The sequence below is a fragment of the Anomaloglossus baeobatrachus genome, chromosome 1 (assembly GCF_048569485.1).
Source record: "Anomaloglossus baeobatrachus isolate aAnoBae1 chromosome 1, aAnoBae1.hap1, whole genome shotgun sequence".
Classification (NCBI taxonomy): domain Eukaryota; kingdom Metazoa; phylum Chordata; class Amphibia; order Anura; family Aromobatidae; genus Anomaloglossus; species Anomaloglossus baeobatrachus.
In genome coordinates this window covers 772,493,650-772,515,075 of record NC_134353.1, presented here as the reverse complement: position 1 = coordinate 772,515,075, position 21,426 = coordinate 772,493,650, and the positions used below count along the sequence as shown (strand labels likewise).

General features: G+C 48.8%; 1 protein-coding gene across 1 annotated transcript in view; it reads left to right on the top strand.

Annotated features, from left to right (window-relative positions):
* The first annotated feature begins 3,543 nt into the window (after positions 1–3,543).
* The window catches only part of SLC27A6 (solute carrier family 27 member 6), a 144,361-nt gene continuing 126,478 nt past the window's right edge, over positions 3,544–21,426 (top strand). Inside the window, exons 1-2 of the mRNA XM_075324663.1 lie at positions 3,544–3,725; positions 3,811–4,429. Of these exons, the coding sequence (XP_075180778.1) occupies positions 3,949–4,429 (481 nt within the window). The 5' untranslated portion in view covers positions 3,544–3,725; positions 3,811–3,948. The remainder of the gene's footprint in view (positions 3,726–3,810; positions 4,430–21,426) is intronic.

Sequence of the window (21,426 nt, the reverse complement as noted above, 5' to 3'; positions counted from 1 at the left end):
AACTGATTGACTTCAGTTTACAGTCAGAGGGAGCTCTCTGTCCATGTCGGAATAATAGGTTTCTTTCTCTGAGAGCCTAGAGTTCAACGCACAGATTTCCTCGCCCCTCTCGGTTGTACATTGGGCCCTTTCTTGAAGCTGTGGCTCTATTGTGTGTATTTATTTGATATTCTCCTCACAACAATGGCAGTGGAAGCTTTCCAGTTTGGAAAAGTTTCTACCTTTCTTATGCTAGCAAGTGTTTCCTTTTGTTCTGGTCTGTAAATGAAATGCTGTCCTCAAAAGTATATACCAATTTTGCCAGCATATGTAGACATTTGTGTGTTTTGTGCAAAACACTTTGTCATGTGTGCGTGCCTGATCCAGCAGAGCGGACCAGAACATCTCTGTGGACTTGTATGTGGTGGGAAGTATGGCATTATATGTACTATTTTTACACAGGTGTTTCAATGTGGAGAAGTTCAACCTCACTTGTTCAGTGCCCATTTGTAGGTTGTAAGGTTTTTGCCTTTCTATAAAAGTGAAAAGTTTGGATAAGTTATTATTAGGCTATGTGCCCACGCTGCGGAAAATATGTGGAATTTGCTGCTATTTTTTCATGGAAATTCCGCAGATTTTTTGAAAATCCGCAGTACAGCGAGTCCCCAGCCATTTCTATGGCATTTTGGAACTGCTGCGCCCATGCTGCGTTTTTTTTCCACAGCGGAAATAATGCGAATTTCTCTGCAGAAAAATCTGCAGCATGTGAATTATTCCTGCAGATTTCTCCGCAGAGTCCTATACTTACCTGCCTTGATAGCAGACACCGGAGTCACTTCCTCTGGTGCAGAGGAGCGCGGTGGAGCCAGGAGCAGAAAGGAGGAGGTGGGCGGGGCCTGCACGAGCTCCGGTCATGTGACAGCCGGGGCTAGTTCAGGCCCGCCCACCTTCTCCTGCACAGTGCAGACACGGCCGGAGACGGAGAGTGAAGTGCTGCGTGATGGAGGTATAAACTCCGATCACTCCAGCACTTGTTCTGCATTGAGGATGCAGTGCTGAAGCCATGGTACTGTATACTCAATGCAGAATGACTGCAGCATATCCGCAGGACATTCCGCAGCACATCCGCAGCATGTAAACAGACAAAGTTGTGCTGCGGTTTTATGGGAGCTCCTGCAGAATGTCCTGCGGATATATCCACAGGACACTTTCCCCGTGGGCACATAGCCTTAGGCCTAAGCCACATGGCATGAAAATCGGTGCGAGTGGAGTGCGATAAAAAAATCGCATTCCACTCGGACCAATATTAGCCTGTGTGTCTGCACCCATGAGCGATTACTTTGTCAGCCCTAAAAGGTCCAAGAAAACAATTGCAGTATACTGTGACTGTAATGTGATCCTGTTTTCTCTCGCACCCATTCAAGTCTATGGGGTGAGAGAAAAATTGCACTGCACTCACGGTACACCGCTGCAGTGCGAGAATGGCAATAGCCGGCTACGGAGGAGAGAGGGAGATAAATCCCTCCCTCCCCTCCTCAGCGCCGGCCCACCTGCCCCTCCGCAGCACCGGCCCGCCTATCCTCAGTGCCGGCCCGCCCCCTGCAGCACTGGCCCGCCCCTCCTCAGTGCCAGCCCGCACCCTGCAGCTGAGGTCCGATCGCATGTTTGCACCTCAGTCGCAGGGACACTCGCATGACACTCGGCTCTGCTGTATTGCCAGCGTGAGCCGAGTGTCATGCGAAGGGATCGCAGTAATCCCCGTGTGGCCCCAGCCTTATGTGTCGCCTCATTAGGTTCATTGCTCTCAGTGAGAGAAACAAAATTATAACTTTTTAATGGCTAACTAAAATAAAATAAGTGATGTTAGAAGCAAGCTTTAGAGACTCCTCAGGTATCTTTATGAGGCATGGTATTGTGACGCCCTGGACCCCAGGGGTCACAGGTAACAACACCTACCACATTACACACACACCCCCATCCCTTGTGAGGACACACCAGTCACCCGAAAGGGAGACCTGATGCCTTCCTCAGGGCCAGTAGGGCACACCAGATGGGCGGAGTCAGGCGGAAAGGCAAGCCCACCGAGGAGACTACTGTCCTGAGGCAGGAAATACAAACAGTTTGTAGTTAGAGAGTGACAGTGACAGGAGGTATGGAGAAGCAGAGCTGTCAAGGACCCGGGTTGGAGCCTGGGATTCCCGTAACGTCAGGCAGGCAGACGGTGGTGTGCCGCCTGCAGGAGTACTGGTACAGCAACCGGCGGAACTGTAGGGATCGGGCCAGGGTTGGAGCCCGCCGGCCCTGAACCGGGGAGTCAACCATTGACCGAAGCCCCAGAAACCGGGTACTCAGACCTCGTCCTAGCTTAGAAGCCACTGAGTTTAGGCAAATTAACTGATTGCAGTCTGGACCTCGCGGGTTCATCCTCACCCAAAGTCCCGAAAGAAGGAAAAAGCCCACTGATACTGGGTGAGAGCCACCGCCCAGGGCCAAACATCCGACGGGCCAGCGCCTGCGGGCAACCGAGGGCTCATCCGGCAGCTAAAACGCCGGGGAGCGGGCTACGACTGTCCAGGCAGGGGAGCCAACAGTCAAACAAGAGGTGCAAGGGAAAGGGGCCACCATCAGCCTCCCAAGGGACACAAGCAGCCGGCTGCAGGACCCGACCAGACCCGAACTTTGGTTTACCAGTGACTCTGAATTAATCGTGAGTACACCAGTGCCATCCGGGCACGACACTGCACCGCAGCATGGCACCCTGCACCCCGACAACACCAGTCCCCACCGGGCCCCGGGACACACCACCCCTACCCACGGAGGGGCTAACATCTAGGCTGCGGCCACAACACCAATCCCGGGCGAGCCCCCCCCTTCACTCCAGCCGCAGCGGTGGTGCATCCTGTCACCACGACCTGTCCGACGACAACGCAGCCCCCGGTCTGTGAACCTTGTCCCACACCACCACCCCACTGTCTCCCCTTAACAGAGCAACGTGGCCCCCGGTCCGGAGGCGCTCGTGCCACCGACAACCCGAGCCCGGACCTCGAGCGGCTCAGCCAGGGCAGCGGAGCGGCCGGGCCCCTCTCAGGGCGGTACAGTATCATAAAATATCTGAAGAAACACCAATATTTACGCATAGCAGAGGCAAGCAATCATTTTTCAACTGTCTAATACGGTACCAAAACTTTTTTCTTTTAGCCTCATTAGGTAACGTGTTATAAAACGATAGTTGCAGTCCTATTAAATATTTTATAACATATTAGGATCAGGCACAATTTTGATGCTTTATCTGCAAACCATGGTAATTAACTAGAAGTGTTGGAAATCAGCTTATTTCCTCTTATTTAATCCCAGATCCTCGTATGTCCTTCCCTGGAAGCCCGAGAAGCTACTTTAGCCGAGTTTATAATGCTGCACTTCCCCTGTTTCTCCCCCTCCCTTTCCTCACAAGCCTTCCCTGCACAGAGAGAGGCGTTTATTTGGGTGTTATCTAAGCTTTGGCTTGTAAACAAGTAGGCAGTGGCATTAGATCATTGGGAGTGGGCAGATTCCATTGCTCATGGTCAGGTCCCTTCCCCTTTTTTGAAAGAAAGAAGCCCACAATGCTTTCGTCTCAGCCTGAGTGGGAGATATTTCAGCCCAGCAAACTTGCAGAGAGAAGCATGGAACCACAAACAAAGTGTGGATGAGCCCTGCAGAGAAAGGAAAGGACGACAATCTGTAAGACACTATTGTGCAGTCACAAGGTACATCTCCTACAGCTCTGAATCCACTTTTATAACTAATTTTACTAGAAAACTAAGTGGCTGTTGATTCTCTTCTTTATTTCAGGGTCCTGAAGGCATGGGCCATTCTCATCACTAGTGATCTATGGAATCTTCCGGACATTCCTGCTTCCCTGAATAATTTGCTTGCTTTTGTGCCTACACTTTTTTTTTTTACAGACAATTGGTCCAGTTCACTAATTCTATGGCTCTTAGTTGGATAACAGGCCTTGTGACAGGCTTGGCAGCTCTTCATTTCCTGCAGAAGAGATTTTTTCCATATTTCTGGTTTGACCTGAGATACCTGTTGAAAGTAATCCGCTATGGCCTTCAGATTGAGAAGTATAGGAGGACAGGTCACGTAGTGAGTGTTGTAGATCGCTTTATGCAGCAAGCCCAGCGCATCCCTGATAAGGCTTTTCTAATATTCCATGGACAGGTCCACACATATCGTGAAATGGACAGAAGAAGCAATCAGGTGGCCAACGTTTTCATGAAGTACACAACACTGAAGAAGGGTGACACGGTGGCTATGCTTATGAATAATGAACCAGACTTTATTAATGTTTGGTTTGGTTTGGCAAAACTTGGATGCCTGGTGGCGTTTCTTAACTACAACATCCGTTCCAGATCCTTGTTGCATTGCTTTCATAGCTGTGGAGCCAAGATCCTGATTGTGGGAGCAGGTAACACTTTTAACATGTGGTTAGATTTCATAGACTAAATGGATTGGCGCTGAAAAGAAATCAAAAAAGTATTTAATGTATAAAGATTGGTTGCAAAATGCAGGCTACTAACCATACCTTGGTGTAAAATTACAATCTGGTACATGAGCTTAGATACATCAAGACTGAAATTTTGAATAGTAATCTTAATGAAGGGTGTACTGCATGCACTTCTTAATAAATTGGAATTTGGCGCATCTTTTAGCTGCCACGCGACACCATAAGAAATGATCATAAGGGTCAGCACACACGGCGAGTAATAAGGTGCGAGTGGAATGAGATAAAAAAATCGCATTCCACTCGGACCAATATTACTCTATGGGCCTGCTCCCATGAGCGATTATTTTCTCAGCCCTAATCGAACCGAGAAAATAGTCGTAGCACGCTAGGTGGAATGCGGTCTTATTTCACTCGCACCCATTCAAGTCAATGGGGCGAGAGAAACATCCCATTGCTCTCGTGTTACACCGGTGTAACGCGAGAGCAGTGCGATTCTCGTATCAGCCGGCAATAAAGGAGATAGGGAGATAAATCCCTCCCTCTCCTCCACAGCGCCGGCCCTCCCCTCCGCAGCGCCGGCCGTTCCCTCTGCAACTGTGGTCTGATCGCTTGATCAAGCCACAGTCGCATGACACTCGCATGACACTCTGCTCCCGCTGTGCTGCGAGCGTGAATAGAGTGTCATGCAAGGACTCGCACTAATTCCCGTGTGGCCTCAGCCTAAGGAGTAACCTCAGCATAGAAAAAGATGTGTGCTGAGGTAACTCCATATGATATAGTAGGACTAACATCCTTTCCTCCTAAGGATGAAACCTTAACTGCAGTGTTGACGATCCCTTTACCATTTGTGACCCTAAAAAATGCTTTCCAGACAAAGACTGGGGTACATTTTTTGTCACTATTGTGTTGCAAATTATGATGAACTTGCCATCTGCCCTCGGTAACGCCTTCTGACTAAATTCTGCCTGATTTTCAAGAAGGTGGAGAATCTGGATGGAGGTGGTGTAAAAAAGTCACTAAATGTTTTTGCAACATTTCAAACTGTTTTACCAGAATATTGGCTAAAACTGCTTGATAATTTAGAGCTTTAAAGATGAGAAAATGTAGAGAAATCACTATGGCTGGCAGGATACTAGATAATGTTTACGAGAAGACTTGTAATAGTATCACCTGACTCTGATGTGCCATCAAACAATCATGCTGTAAACTGTGAGAATCTAGTGCAGAGGCCGACACAGACAGAAGAAGGCCTTTGTGCAGGAATAGTAGATGGGCATTTTGCAGTCCAATAGCGCCTCATAATGCACTCCTTTATGTGTTCGTAACAGAAGATGCTTACTGCTTTGGAAGTAGAATTGAGCCTTCTTACATCTTGGGCCTCTGTGTGGCTGCAAAGGTGGTAAAATACTATGTCTGCCCCTGATCTGGTGGGAATTTCAAACTATGAAAACATAGATTTAGCTTTTCAATGGACAAGGATTGCATTCACTTTTATCTTACATCTTTGCCAGCCAAAAGTAAATTGCCAAGCACTGGGAATGTAAGAAAAGTCATCCTTATAGATCCAACAGGACATAACTATAGAAGAACAACATTTTGGTTTCACTGGGACCAAAGAGTTGACTAATAAGCCCGATGAGACTCAAACATTTCAATTCCATTGTTGTACCCTGATAAATATATGGCTTTAACTCAGTCCTTTTGCATTAGATTTTATATGGTATATTGTGACTTTGCTTTGATGGAATCCCCTTTAGGTCTTCTTAAATTAACGCAGAAGTCTGTATATGTACAATTCTTAAGGGGAACCAGTCACTTGTTTCATGCTGCCTTTACTGCAGGCAATATGAATCATAGCCTGGCTGCACAACTGCTGTGGTTTTTCAGAAAAAAATACTTTTAATCAGAGGTGTATTTAGGCTTTCCGGCATCCGGAGCAAGACTTCAGTTTAGCGCCCCCCCACCAAGCGGTTTGTGTGGTCGTCATGTGACCAGTCATTCATATGTGATTTGCACACTTACAGTCACGTGATAACGAGCTGCTCTTAACAATTCTCTCAATGTTCCTTGAGAAATGTAGGAATAAAAGCTAGTTGTCACATTCAAGTATGAAAATCACATATCAGTGGAGTACTGTAACATTGATGGCCTATCCTTAGCAGAGATCACCAATGTCTGATCGGTCAGTGTCTTGCACTCCAGCCAATCGCCTTTCCTAGCCGCCGGAGGCAGCAGGTGGATGGAAGTGCTCAGTTCCAGATCTACCGCAGCTGGGTACTACATAGCCACCTCCTATTCAAATTAATGAGGCAGATGTGCAGTATCCAGCTGCAGACACTATCAGAAGACGGAGCAGAATCCTTCCACCCGCCAATGGGCTTTTCTAGGTGCCGGAGGCAGCAGGTGGCCAGAAGTGCTCAGTTTTGGATCTGCCGCAGCCGGGTACTGCATATACACCTCCTACTCAAATAAATGAGGCGGATATACAGTATCCGGCTGTGGACACTATCAGAAAACCGATCAGCGGAGGTCCTGGACCTGGGTAGATAAGACATTGATGACCTATTCTAAAGATAGGTCATCAATGTTAAAGTAATTACAATATATAAAGTGTTACCTGTGTGCAGGATCAGAACTAATAACAGCACCAGAACCACCAGAGTTACATGAATAAATAATTATAACCCCCATCAGTACAGAAACACAGCAGCACAACCACCAGCAATAAAGAAATTCATCATTAGAACCAGCAGAAATACAGAAATTCATAACCAGTCATCATCTGACTGTGGACCATATAGAAACCACAGTACTGATGAGAATTATTCAGTATCACAAATATACATTAACATCCAGGTACCTTATATGTGACGTCTCAGATCGGAGTTGTTTCTTTCTTTTCTTCATCTTGTCCAGACATCATGACTTTTCACATCCACAGCTCATCTCTGCAGACTTCCATCTTCTCCAGTCTTTTGCAGCATATTCTGGCATTATACCCTTAAAAATAGCAGAATGATTAAAATACTCCTATATAAAAATATCTGCCCCACACTGTGCGATTGAATAAATAACTGCTCCTCACTGTGTTCCCTGCACAAAATATGACCCACACACTGTCTCTCTTATGGTACATGCCCTCCATACTGCCCTCTCCTTTCCATACAGAGCCCACACTTCACACTGTCCTCCCACACTATGTCGCCTAATACTGTCTAGTCTTTATACTGTGTCCCAATATCACACCCCTCCTCCTCATTAAGGCCTCACTATGTCCCCTCATGGTACCCCCGCTCCATACCCCCCACTACCCAGTCTCTATTCTGTGCACCCTCACATTTTTATCATCCCATGCTGTCTACTCATTACCTCCGTACTCAGCCCCCCTTACTCCTCATACTGTCAGCGTATAAATTTCCCCCTTGCTGCCCATACAGTGTCTGAATCCATCCTGCCCACTTGTTCCTCGTACAATGTCCTCAAATTTTCCCCCTCGCTCTTAATTCTTTGTCTTCAAAATTTATTTCTCTTGTTTGCTTCACATACTATGTCCGTATAAATTCCCCCAATCACTTCCCATACTATGTCCGTATACATTCTCCTCTGACCCTCACTCTCCATACTATGTATGTATACATCACCCCTCACCCTCTCTTCCCATACTGTGACTGTACACATCAAAACCCCCTCCCTCTCTCCCAATACTGTGTCCATATATACATTTTCACTCCCCACCCTCTCTCCTCGTACTGTTTCCATCTATACATTCATCCCTCACTCTCTCTCTCCCATACTATGTCCATAGACCCTTCCCCCACCCTCTCTCTCCCCCCATACTATGTTCATAGATACTGCCCCCTCCCCACTATCTCTCTCCCAATTCTATGTCCATAAGTACTCCCCCCTTCTTATTCTCTCTTCCCCCATATTGTGTCCATAGATACTTCCCTATCCCCATTCTCTTTTCCCCACCATAGATTATCCATAGATACTTCACCCACCTCATCCTCCTTTCCCATATTGTGTCCATAATACTTCCCCCATACTGTGGCCATAGATACTTCCCCCTTCGCACCCTATCAACCCATACTATGTCAATAAATACTTCCCCCTCCCCATCCTTTCTTTCCATACTATTTCCATAAATACATCCCTCTCCTTATCCTATCTCCCTCATACTGTGTCCTTAGATATTTCCCCATCCACCTTCTCTCTCCTCATACTTTTTAAATTGATATTTCCCCTTCCCCACTCTCTATTCCCCCATACTGTGTCCATAGATACTTCCCCCTCCCCACTCTCTCCCCTCATACTGTGTCCATACATACTTTCTACTCCTCATCCTCTTTCCCCATAATGCGTCCATAGATACTTCCCCCTCTTCACCCTCTCTACCCCCATACTATGTCGATAGATACTTCTCCCTCTCCACCCTCCCTCCTCCTATACTGTGTCAATAGATGCTTCCCCCCCTCACTGTTCCTCTTTGGTGTCTTCATCTCTACTGTAGCACTTATCACCAGCATTGTCTGCCGCCTATGCGGTGCTGAAGAGTGACATCAGTGCTGTGATCTGCTGACCTGATGACACTACAGACGTCGCTCTGACCCGAAGGCTGCTAGCAGTCACTGCTTCAACTGTCCTCGCCGTCTGAAAGATACCAGTATAATTGATCAGAGGGACTTGACGCGTTGCACTTTCTCTGAGTCCAGCTGTCAGATTGACAGCCGTACTCAGTATAGCCGGCTCCCACTGCGGGGGCAGCAAACTGCAGCCACCTGGAAGACTCTCATTCCACCGCATGAGGCGGCCCGACGGCACTCCCTTACAGTTGCACTTGGGGCACATGCGCCGCCAGCCCCCATAGATACGCCTCTGGTTTAAATATCTGACCAGGAGATATGGGGGGAGTCCAATGTGGCTTCTTCCCTCTCGGCCACAGATGACTGACAAGTCTCACCCTATGTACACCCATGGTAGAGACTTGTCAGTCATATGGAGTGGGACAGGGAGAAGCTACACCAGACTCATCTCCTTTAAACAATCTTTAAAATATATCTGGCTGCAATAGTGCAGCTGACCTCTGATTCATGCTGCCTGAGATTTGGGTATCATGAATCAAGTGACAGGTTCCTTTTAATTGTGTATTCCCATCTCTGACATGTATGGCATATCTATACTGTATGTATATATTAGAAAGATGAGGGTCTGAGTCCAGCAATTATATACAACTATTATCTCATGATTAAGGAGTGGAAAGGAGAGCTGCGCATGTGGCCCTGTTTTTGAAAGTTGTTGGACACAGAAGTAATTTATAGCATATCCCAAATCTGTCTGAAAAGGGAACCGATCAGGTCCATTGTGCCCTCCAGCCCAGCAGGATTTATACCTGTATGCCCTGCCTAACCAGCCCTGTATGACTCACTCATATTTAACTAATAATGTTTAAAAAAATGACTTCTAAACCTCGCTTCCCTAGACTTAACTAGCCCAGGGACAGCAAGGTTCAGAAGTCGTTTTTTAAACATTCATATCAGCTGGTTAGGCAGGAATGGCTACAGTGACAAGTTTATTTTGCACTTGTATAGATGTGTAAATACTGAAACAATAACCATTAGAAATATTTTAACTGTTGAATGCAGATTGTGACCACAACAAATGATTATGAGGGTCCATCCTGAATACCTACGTTTTCAACGACATAATAAATCCCGCTGTTGTCACTGTACACACACAGCAAACAATTATTAGTGATATAACCTATAAAATTCTGAGGCACGTGTCAGTTGCTTAAAGGGGTATTTCCATCAAAAGCATTTATCACTCATCCAAAGGCTAGACTCACACGAGATGCTATTAGTGAAAAAATCGGACATCGTTTGGACCAATGTTATTCAATGGGGGCAGGGCAGATGACCCATTTTTTTCGCTGATAGAATCTGTGTGTGACACAAATTGCATCATGCACTTTTTTCCCACCAGAAATCAGATTAGACTTATCAATACAAGTCTAAGGGCGGCGTCACACGCTACAATATATCGGGCGATATGTCGTCGGGGTCATGGATTCCGAGACGCACATCCGGCATCATTAGAGATATCGTAGCATGTGACAGCTACGAACGACTGTTAACGAGCAAAAATACTCACCTTATCGTTGCTCGTTGACACGTCGTTCATTTTCAAAATGTCGGTCCTCCTTCTGTGCTCCGGTTGTTCATCGTTCCCGAGGCAGCACACATCGCTCCGTGTGACACCCTGGGAATGACGAAAACAGCTTAGGCTAAGTTCACATTTCCGTTGTTTTGCATCAGTCACATGCGTTGCTTGACGCATGTGACTGATGCATTGTACAACGGATGACAACGGATGACAAAGAAAAGAATTTCATTGTCGGACTCCGTTGTGTGCGGGGGGCGGAGCCCGAGGGGGGCGGAGTTCGGGGGACGGAGCTGAGGACGTCAGTGCCGCGGTCTGCATGGCTGGGGACAGGTGAGTGTGTGTGTGTGTGTGTCTACATGCGTGTGTACATGCGGAGTGCGGGAGGGGGCGGAGTGCGAGGGGGCAGAGCCGAGCGGGGCCGTGGAGCTGAGGACGTCAGTGCCGCGGGGACTGCAGGGCTGGGGACAAGTGAGTGTGTGTGTGTGTGTGTGAGAGAGAGTGTGAGTGTGTGTGTGTGAGAGTGTGTGTGTGTATACATGCAGAGTGCGGGAGGGGGCGGAGCCGACTGGGGAAGTGTCGGCCTCCTTGCACACTGTATCCAGGGTAAATATCGGGTAACTAAAAGCAAAGCACTTTTTGCCTGGTTACCCGATATTTATCTTGGATACCAGCGTACACCGCTTAGCGCGGGCTCCCTGCACCCGTAACCACTGTAAATATCGGGTAACTAACCAAAGCGCATTGCTTGGTTACCCGATGTTTATCCTGGTTACGGGGGCAGGGAGCCAGAGAGCGCATGCGCAGCAAAATCCTACGGATCGCGCTGCTCAAAAAACATTACAGGTTGCGTTGCTCCCGCCCGGCGGTCAGTTAAAAAACGTCTGGCCGCGACACAGCGGATGCAACGCAGCATCATCAGTCGCAATCCGTCACTAATAGAAGTCTACGGGGAAAAACAGGATTCCTGCAATATATTTTGCAGGATACCGTAATTTCTCTAGGCGACGGATTGTGACGGATGCAAAACAACGGAAGTGTGAACTTAGCCTTACCTGTGTCCCGCCGGCATTGTGGAAGGAAGGAGGTGGGCGGGATGTTACGTCCCGCTCATCGCCGCCCTCCACTTCTATTTGTCTGGCCGCTATGTGACGTTGCTGTGACACCGAACGTCCCTTCCCCTTCTGGAAGATGATGTTCGCCACCCACAGCGACGTCGTCCGAGAGGTAAGTGCATGTGACAGGGCGTTAACGAATTTGTACGCCATGGGCAACTAATTGCTCGTGACGCACAAACGACGGGGGCGGGTACGATCGCTCGTGCGATCGCACGATAGATTGTACTGTGTAACGCCGGCCTAAGGGTGTGAGAAAAGAAATAGTATTCCACAGTATAGCATCCGATTTTTAGGGATACAGTAAATGGTCCTGTATATTATTAATAGCCGCTGCTGTAAAAAACAGTTTGCACATGGACTGCACACAGATGACAAGTTAGAGGAAAATCACCCAACTTTTCTTGATTAATATCAGACCACTCATGTGACCCTAAACTAAAGCCGATTAATGGGGGCTCCGACTGCTCAGATCCAAACCATTTACCAGAGCGGAGGTCCTTGGTACTCTCTTCAGCACAAAACCTTGGCCAGGAGTTTGAATAGTGCTGAGGTTGATCATATATTCTGTCAATTTATTTAAAGGGAACCTGTCACCAGAATTTTCGCTATTAAACTAAAAGAATCCCCTTCTGCAGCTCCTGGGCTGCATTCTATAAAGGTTACCGTAATCTTGCTACTGGCCCCCCTTTCAGACCTAAATAACAACTTTATAAAATATTACCTTTTGCTATGGTAATGAGGTTTGCTGGCCACGGGGGCGGGCTTTATTTCGTCAGTTATTCCCCCTCCTGCCGCTGTTCACCGTTCCCCAGTGTTCAGTTACATAGATGAGGCCACCGCCCTCATGTAACGCAGTGCTCCTGAGTTCTTGCGCATGCCCAGTGGCACTATCGCGAGACTGAGCACTGTTTTCAAATCGCGAGCGCCGGTGATGTTATTGCGCAGGTGCGAGATTATGGGCGGCGCTGTGAATGTCATCACCAGTGTCATCCAAGTAGCTACACACAGCATTGAGGACATAGCACTGAGGACCATGGCACTGAGGTCATCTAGCATTTATACCTTATCCAGTAAATAGGTACTAAATGATTCTGACCAGAATACCCCTTTAACCTCATGAGCTCTGTTATCACTCATCCCCATTACATTGTTGCCCACGGCGGAAACCTGTTTGTCTGATAAACCTGTACATTCTGGAATTCAGTTGTATACAACACCAATAGATACTGACATAGAATATACCACAAGGAAATAAGTATTGCCTTCAACAACAAGATATGCAACCTGTGCAGGAGCTAATTTGGTAAGAGGGCCTACTGCTACTCTAAGGCTATGCACGCACGTTGCGTTTTTTTCCGCGGAAACGCTGCATTTTGAACTGCAGCGTAACTGCATGCGTTCAGCTTCCCCAGCAAAGTCTATGAGAAAGCCGAAAAATCAATGCACACGCTGCGTTTCTAAACGCAGCGTTTTGGATGCCCAAACTCGCGGTGGAAAAAAAAGCAGCATGTCACTTCTTTTTTGCTTTGTAGCTGCGTTCTCCACCCATTGAAATCAATGATGTGGGTCAGAACGCAACCAAAATGCACTTGGACTGCATTTTTGTTGAGTTCCGCATGCTTTTTTGACAAGCAAAATGCAGGTCTTTTCAGTCTCTGTGATGTCGATCAATTTCTGTCTGTGGATGTCGGTGAATCTCCCTCTGTCTGACGGTCGGTCTCTTTCTCTGTCAGTTGGTCGCTCTGTCTGTCTCTCTCTCTGTCGGTTGGTCTTTCTCTCTGTCCCTCTCTCTGTCCGTCGGTCAGTCTCTCCCCCTCTCTCATACTCACTGATCCCCGATACCCGTCGCGGCGCTGCACGGCGTTCACACTGCTCCGGCGGCTTTTCTTCTTTTGAAAATGCCAGACGCTCATTATTCAATCTTGTATTCCCAGCTTTCCCCGTCCACCGGCACCTATGATTGGTTGCAGTCAGACATGCCCCCACGCTGAGTGACAGCTGTCTCACTACAACCAATCACAGCCACAGGTGGGCAGGTCTATATCGTGCAGTAAAATAAATAAATAAATAATTAAAAAAAAACAACGTGCGGATCCCCCCCCCCAATTTTGATACCAGCCAAGATAAAGCCACACGGCTGAAGGTTGGTATTCTCAGGATGGGGAGCGCCACATTATGGGGAGCCCCCCAGCCTAACAATATCAGCCAGGAGCCTCCCGGAATTGCCACATCCATTACATGCGACAGTCCCGGGACTTTACCCGGCTCATCCCGAATTGCCCTGGTGCGGTGGCAATCCAGGTAATAAGGGGTTAATGGCAGCAGCTCATAGCTGCCACTAAGTCCTAGGTTAATCATGACAGGCGTCTCCCCAAGATACCTTCCATAATTAACCTGTATGTGAAAGTAAATAAACACATACACCCGAAAAAATCATTTATTTGGAATAAAAGACAAAAAAACACCCTCTTTCACCACTTTATTAAAATCCCCAAATACCCCTCCAGGTCCGGCGTAATCCAGAGGTCCCGTGATGCATCCAGCTCTGCTACATGAAGCTGACAGGAGCGGCCGTAGAACACCGCCGCTCCTGTGAGCTCCACGCAGCAACTGAAGTGAATCGCGCTGTCAGCGGGGACGTCACTGAGGTAATGCCGGTGTGTGTGCGGTGATGATGAGGGCTGTAGTGTCGGGATGTGTGCAGGAATGTCGGCGGTAATGTCGGACATGTGCGGGGATGTCGGCGGGAATGTCGGGATGTGTGCGGGAATATCGGGATGTGTGCGGGAATGTCGGCGGTAATGTCGGGATGTGGGCGGTAATGTCGGGACGTGTGCGGGGATGCCGGCGGTAATGTCGGGACATGTGCGGGGATGTCGGCGGTAATGTCGGGACGTGTGCGGGGATGTCGGCGGTAATGTTGGGATGTGTGCGGCTATATCGGGATGTGTGCGGCTATATCGGGATGTGTGCGGGAATGTTGGGATGTGTGAGGGAATGTCGGGATGTGTGCGGGAATGTCGGGATGTGTGCGGGAATGTCGGGATGTGTGAGGGAATGTCGGGATGTGTGAGGGAATGTCGGGATGTGTGCGGGGATGTTGGTGGTAATGTCGGGATGTGTGCGGGGATGTCGGTGGTAATGTCAGGATGTGTGCGGGGATGTCAGAGGTATTGTCGGGATGTCGGCGGTAATGTCGGGACGTGTGCAGGGATGTCGGCAGTAATGTCGGGATGTGTGCGGGAATGTCGGGATGTGTGCGGGGATGTCAGCGGTAATGTCGGGATGTGTGCGCTGATGTCGGCGGTAATGTCAGAATGTGTTTTCGGGAATGTCGGCGGGTTGTGTACGCGGATGTCGGCGGTAATGTCGGGATGTGTGCGGGAATGTCGGGTTGTGTGCGGGGATGTCGGCGGTAATGTCGGGATGTGTGCGGGGATGTCGGGATGTGTGCGGTGAAGATGATAATCGAGACGCCACACACAGACAGAGCTGCGGTATGACAATGAAGTCGGGTGCAGTTCACCCGAGTTCATTCTCATCGCGCGACTCTGTCTGTGTCTGCTGTCAGCGGGCATGTAGCAGAACTGAATTGCCGGGGGAACGCACTGTCAAAAATGCATCCAAAACGCATGGAAAAAGCATCCAAAATGCATGCGTTGTGGATGCATTTTATTTTATAAACGCAGTGTCCAGTCTGCCAGAGGGTGCGTTCTTTTCCGCACTGCAGAGAGCGCAATGTGCACACATAGCCTAAAAGGTGCTCATACACCTTAAAGGGAATCTGTCACCAGGTTTTTTCTATGTAATCTGTGCACAGTATAATGTAATGGCAGAGACTCTGACTCCAGCAATGTATCACTTACTGAGCTGTTTTATCAGCAGTAGATAATCACTAAAGGACTAGTAAACCTGCTGGCAAGTAGTTCAACCTCACCCACACAACTGATTCACCACTTTCTGTGTGTACACAGTGCACAGCTGCCAATCAGTGGTGTGGTTGCGGATATACAAGTAAAACCAGACATTTACATACACTATCTAAAAAGACACATCTGCATGTTTTTCTTAATATGTGACATGAAATCAGAATAAACCTTTCCCATATAAGGTCAATAAGGCACCAAATTTAATTATATTTGCCAGATGCCAGAATAATGAGAGAGAGAGAATGTTTTAAGGCATATTTATTACTTTCTGCAAAGTCAAAAGTTTACATAATTTTATTAGTATTTGTTACCATTGCCCTTAAACTGTATGACTTGGGTGAACATTTTACATTTTGTCATGCGATGTCCAGCTCTGCACACACCTGCTGACACTGCAGAGTCTGACAAGCAACCTGAGGCTTCTGGAGTGTTCCGCCAGGGCTGGGCGTCGGTTGGTTCAGTGTCACAGCATACCTCCCAACCGTCCCGGATACAGCGGGACAGTCCCTCTTCTGAGCCTTTGATCCCGGGTCCCGCCCGTGAGGCTGTTTGTCCCGGGCTCCACCCACCCACTGTAGCCCCGCCTCGCTGTTTCTCTTCATTACAGAGCCGAGCGCGCACCTACTCCTGTGACTGCTGCTGAGGTATGAATCACCCCCTGCAGCAGAGCGACCCCCCTGCAGCAGAGCGACCCCCCTGCAGCAGAGCCGCCCCCCCCCGCACCAGAGCCGACCCCCCCAGTCCCCCAGAGCGGACATCCCCAGCCCGGAGCTTCCCTGCAGCTGTTCTCTGATTCCCTGTGTGCGGCTTCTCACTGCTGCAGACACGCGGGGAATCAGGAAGCTGAGAAGACCATGCAATCAGCACTTCTCTCTCCTGCAGATAGCACTGGCCAGTAATAACCTATGCAGAGTGACATCTGCAGGCTTCTATTAGCTTACCGATCAGTGGTCTCCTGCCTGTGGAGCTGCTGGGTCCTAGCTTCCCAACAACTTCAGCTCTGCTTTATCCTGGCTCCTCTACCAGTTAAAGGGAACCTGTCAGCAGAAATTTCACAATGAAAGTAATAGATTCCCCTCTGCAGCTCCTGGGCTGCTTCTAGAAAGGTTCCTGTTGCTATTGTGCCCCCTTTGAGACCTACAAAAATACTTTATGAAGTCTTACCTTTTTGTATGCAAATGTGTTTTTATGGTCACGGGGGCGGGCTGTCTGGCGTCCGTTATTCCCCCTCCTGCCGCTTTACGCAGTCCCCCATTGCTCATTTACATACACAAGGACGCCTTCCTCATGTAACTGTCCTCCCGAAGTTTTGCGCATGTGAACGCTTTTTCAGGTGATTGCGCAGGCACGAGATTATGGGCGGCGCTGTGATTGTCATCAGCAGCGTTAACCAAGTACCCGCCCATAATCTCGTGCCCGCACTTTTCCCTCTGACTCCACTGTTATGCGCAAGTGCTGGCCATATGAACCATGTTACCTATTACTGCTTGCACGAGATTATGGGCGGGTACTTGGATGACTTTGCTGATGACAATCACAGCGCCGCCCATAATCTCGCGCCCATGGTAATAGGTAACGTGGTTCATATGGCCAGTGCTTGCGCATAACGGTGGAGGCAGAGTGAGAAGCGCGGGCACGAGATTATGGGCAGGTACTTGGATGACGCTGCTGATGACAATCACAGCGCCGCCCATAATCTCGCGCCTGCGCAATCACCTCAAAAGCGTTCACACTTTGCACAGTGCTCAGTCCGGCGAGAGTGGCACTGGGCATGCACAAAACTTCAGGGGGAGAGTTACATGAGGAAGGCGTCCTCATGTATGGAAATGAGCAATGGGGGACGGCGTACAGCGGCAGGAGGGGGAATAACGGACGCCAGACAGCCCGCCCCCGTGACCATAAAAACAGATTTGCATACAAAAAGGTAAGACTTCATAAAGTATTTTTTTAGGTCTCAAAGGGGGCACAATAGCAACAGGAACCTTTCCAGAATGCAGCCCAGGAGCTGCAGAGGGGAATCTTTTATTTTTTTTGCTAAATTTCTGGTGACAGTTTCCCTTTAAAGGGAACCTATCAGGTGCAATCTGCACTCAGAGCCAGGAGCAGTTCTGGGTGTATATTGCTAATCCCTCCCTAACCGTCCCTGTATACACTAGCATAGATAAAGGCATCTATAGAAAAAGTATTTTTAAAGAGCTTATATCTTATGCTAATTAGCGCGGGGACTAGTCCCAAGGGCGTTACTTCACTTGGCAGGTCGGCTCACATAGCGTGTTAGTACTCACACAGGGGCGTAATAACATGCTAACATGCTATGCGAGCCGACTAGCCAAGTGAAGTAACGCCCTTCGGACTAGTCCCCGCGCTCATTAGCATAAGATATAAGATCTTTAAAAATATTTGTTCTTGATCTCTTTATCTATGCTAGTGTATACAGGGACGGTTAGGCAGGGATTAGCAATATGTACCCAGAACTGCTCCTGGCTCTGAGTGCATATTGCACCTGACAGGTTCACTTTAAAGGGAACCTGTCACCAGATTTGGGGCCTATAAGCTGCGGCCACCACCAGCGGGATCTTATGTACACATTCTAACATGCTGCATACCTCCCAACCGTCCCGGATACAGCGGGACTTTCACGCTTTACGTTGTTTGTCCCGTTGCCACGGGCGGGACGGCCGGCTCCCGGGCTCCGCCCACCCACTCTCTCTCCGCCTCCCTGCTTTTCCCTCCTACCATCCTAGTAGACGTGGCATAGAGAGGAGCGCTGCCTGTGCTGCTGCTGGTACAGTAAACTAATCTCCCCAGCGCTGATTTCCCTCCCTCCCCCCTCACCCCCGGCCGGAGCCTGTCTGTGCGGTCGGCCGGCCGCCTGTCTGTGCGGTCGGCCCGCCACCTGTCTGTGCGGGCGCCCCCCTGCCGCCTGTCTGTGCGGGCGCCCCCCTGCCGCCTGTCTGTGCGGGCGCCACCCGCCGCCTGTCTGTGCGGGCGCCCTCCTGCCGCCTGTCTGTGCGGGCGCCCCCCTGCCGCCTGTCTGTGCGGGCGCCCCCCTGCCGCCTGTCTGTGCGGGTGCCCCCCTGCCGCCTGTCTGTGCGGGCGCCCCCCGCCGCCTGTCTCTGCGGGCGGCCCGCCGCCTCATTGTGCGGGCGGCCGGCCGCCTCTCTGTGCGGGCGGCTGGCCGCCTCTCTGTGCGGGCGGCCCGCCGCCTGTCTGTGAAGGCGGCCGGCCGCCTGTCTGTGAAGGCGACCGGCCGCCTCACTGTGTGGGCGACCGGCCGCCTCACTGTGGCTGCCTGCGTGTCCGTGCTGGAGGCCCGCCGGCTGCCTGCGTGTCCGTGCTGGAGGCCCGCCGGCTGCCTGCGTGTTTGTGCTGAATGGGTGTGGATGGGGAGTGGATATGGGCGTGACTGTGAAATGGGTGTGGTTAGGGGGCGTGGCCTAAAAATTTGCCGCGGCGCGCTACGCGCGCCGCAAAGTTTGTCCCTCTTTTCCTTCTTTAACAGTTGGGAGGTATGGTCACAGCTCTGCAGGAGTTAACCCCTGCAAACTGGTGAACCAGACCTAAGTGCTCAGGTTGCTGATTTCAGTGTGCAGCTGTCTCCTCTTTATATTAAGCACACCTTTCTGCCTTTTTGTGCCGATGATAGCTTTTGCGATCCCGGTTTTGTTGTTGCTCCCGTTTCTCTTGATTTGTGCTGTGCTGATGGGTGGTGTGAGCGTTCTCCTGTTCTTCACCAGTATACATATTGTCTCTCCTGTGTGTTTTGAGTGCTGAGTGTACGAGTTTCCATTCTCCCTTGTCTGTCTCTTTTTGTGCAATTTTGTTTTTGTGTTTTCCGGCCTGCCTCAAGGGTGTGGGCGAAGTGGAGTAAGATCAGGGTCTGGACAGGAGTTAGGGTCATACTGGGAGCTTGAATCTGGTTACTATTGAACCAACTTTTGAGATAAGGGACAGCACAGGGTCAAGAGTCTTAGGGCCAGCCTAGGGGCCCCTGTTCTGTCTGTCTCCATATACTCTGTGACACATTTTGGATATCTTTACACAAGCTTCTCACAATAGTTGGTAGGAATTTGGGCCAATTCTTCCTGACAGAACTGCTGTAACTGAGCCATATTTGTAGGTCACATTTCTTGCACCGGCCGTTTCAACTTTTCCCATAAACTTTCAATAGGATTGAGATCAGGACTCTGTGATGACCACTCCAAAACATTGGCTTTGTTATCCTAAAGCCACTTTGTAACTAGTTTGATAGTGTGCTTCTGGTCACTGTCCATTCGGAAGATACATTTGCACCCAAGCTTTAAAGGGAACCTGTCCGGTCCAATATGCACCCAGAGCCATGAACAGTCCTGGGTGCATATTGCTAATCCCTGCCTAACCGTCCCTGTATACACTAGCATAGATAAAGAGAGCCTTATAAAAAGTATTTCTAAAGATCTTTTATCGTATGCTAATGAGCGCTGGGACTAGTCCCCTGGGCGTTAGTTCCCCATGCCAGTCGGCTCCTTTAGCATGTTAATACGCCCCTGTGAGTGTGCTAACCTCACCTCTCTGCTGCCATCACGTCCAACGCTAGATTTCTGCTCAGTGCACATGACCCTGGAGTTTGGGTCATATGCACTATGAAGCCAGGTGTGCGCGTCCTAGCTTCAATCTGAAGTAGTGTGCATGACTAAATTCCGGGATCATGCGCACTGAGTCGAAATCCAGGGTCGGACGTGATGGCAGAGGAGAGGCGAGTCAGATGATCCTCTGACACTATGACTTTCCTATGATGCTACACAAAGAAGCCGTGTATTACAGGTGTGCATTAAAATACATCCACAGGTGTGTCTCTAATTAACTCAAATGTTGCCAATAAACCTATTTGAGGCTTCCAAAAATATGACATCATCATATGTAAATTTTTGACTTTGTAGAAAGTAATAAAAATGCCTTAAAACATTCTATAAAACTGTAAAGAAAAAAAAAAGCTTTCCGTTGTTTTGTACGATCCGTTGCATCCGTTGTGCCATTATATGCAATGCATCCGTTGCATCCGTCACACAACGCAATGCAAAGGATGCCGTTCAACGCAAGTGTGAAACTAGCCTAACACAGCATTCATGCCTTTTCAATAGAGAGAAGGAAGAGGGTTGTCTGGCAGAAAAGGAATACCAGGTGTTTGAATCCTAAGTGCCCAATCCTTGCATAATTTTTCAGGGGAAAGCCAGGGGTTCTGATATACATTAGATGGGGGCCTTAAAAACATTTTAATACTATCAGTTAGATATTTTTGCCAATTCTCCCAGACTCCAAGAAAAGTGAGTAGATCACCTAGGCTTTGGCAACTAGCAGTAACCTCCCAGAAACATGGAAGAAGACAACAAGGCATGGAGAGGCAAGGGAAGGAGTGTGTAGGGGGCATGGAGCCAGAAAAGGGGTATGGAAGGGACCAAGCACTAGGTGCAAATCTTCTTCCTAGACACTTGACTTAATAATTGCTATACCTCACAATTACAAGTGGATAGAATGGTCTAAGGGCACAATCTATAAAAAGCTATTGGAGAAAAAGGGTCCCTTATACCGTCCTAATACATGGTCTCTATGCTGTCTGCATTTGATTTGGAGGTAAGAACTATTGAACATGTTAGTAACACTACTACTAACTCTTTTATATGTGTGTAAACTGTATTTTTAGGCTTGGCTCACTGGGACATATTTTACAATCTTCTAACAAGAACTTACAGCCTTATAGACACACATGACACAT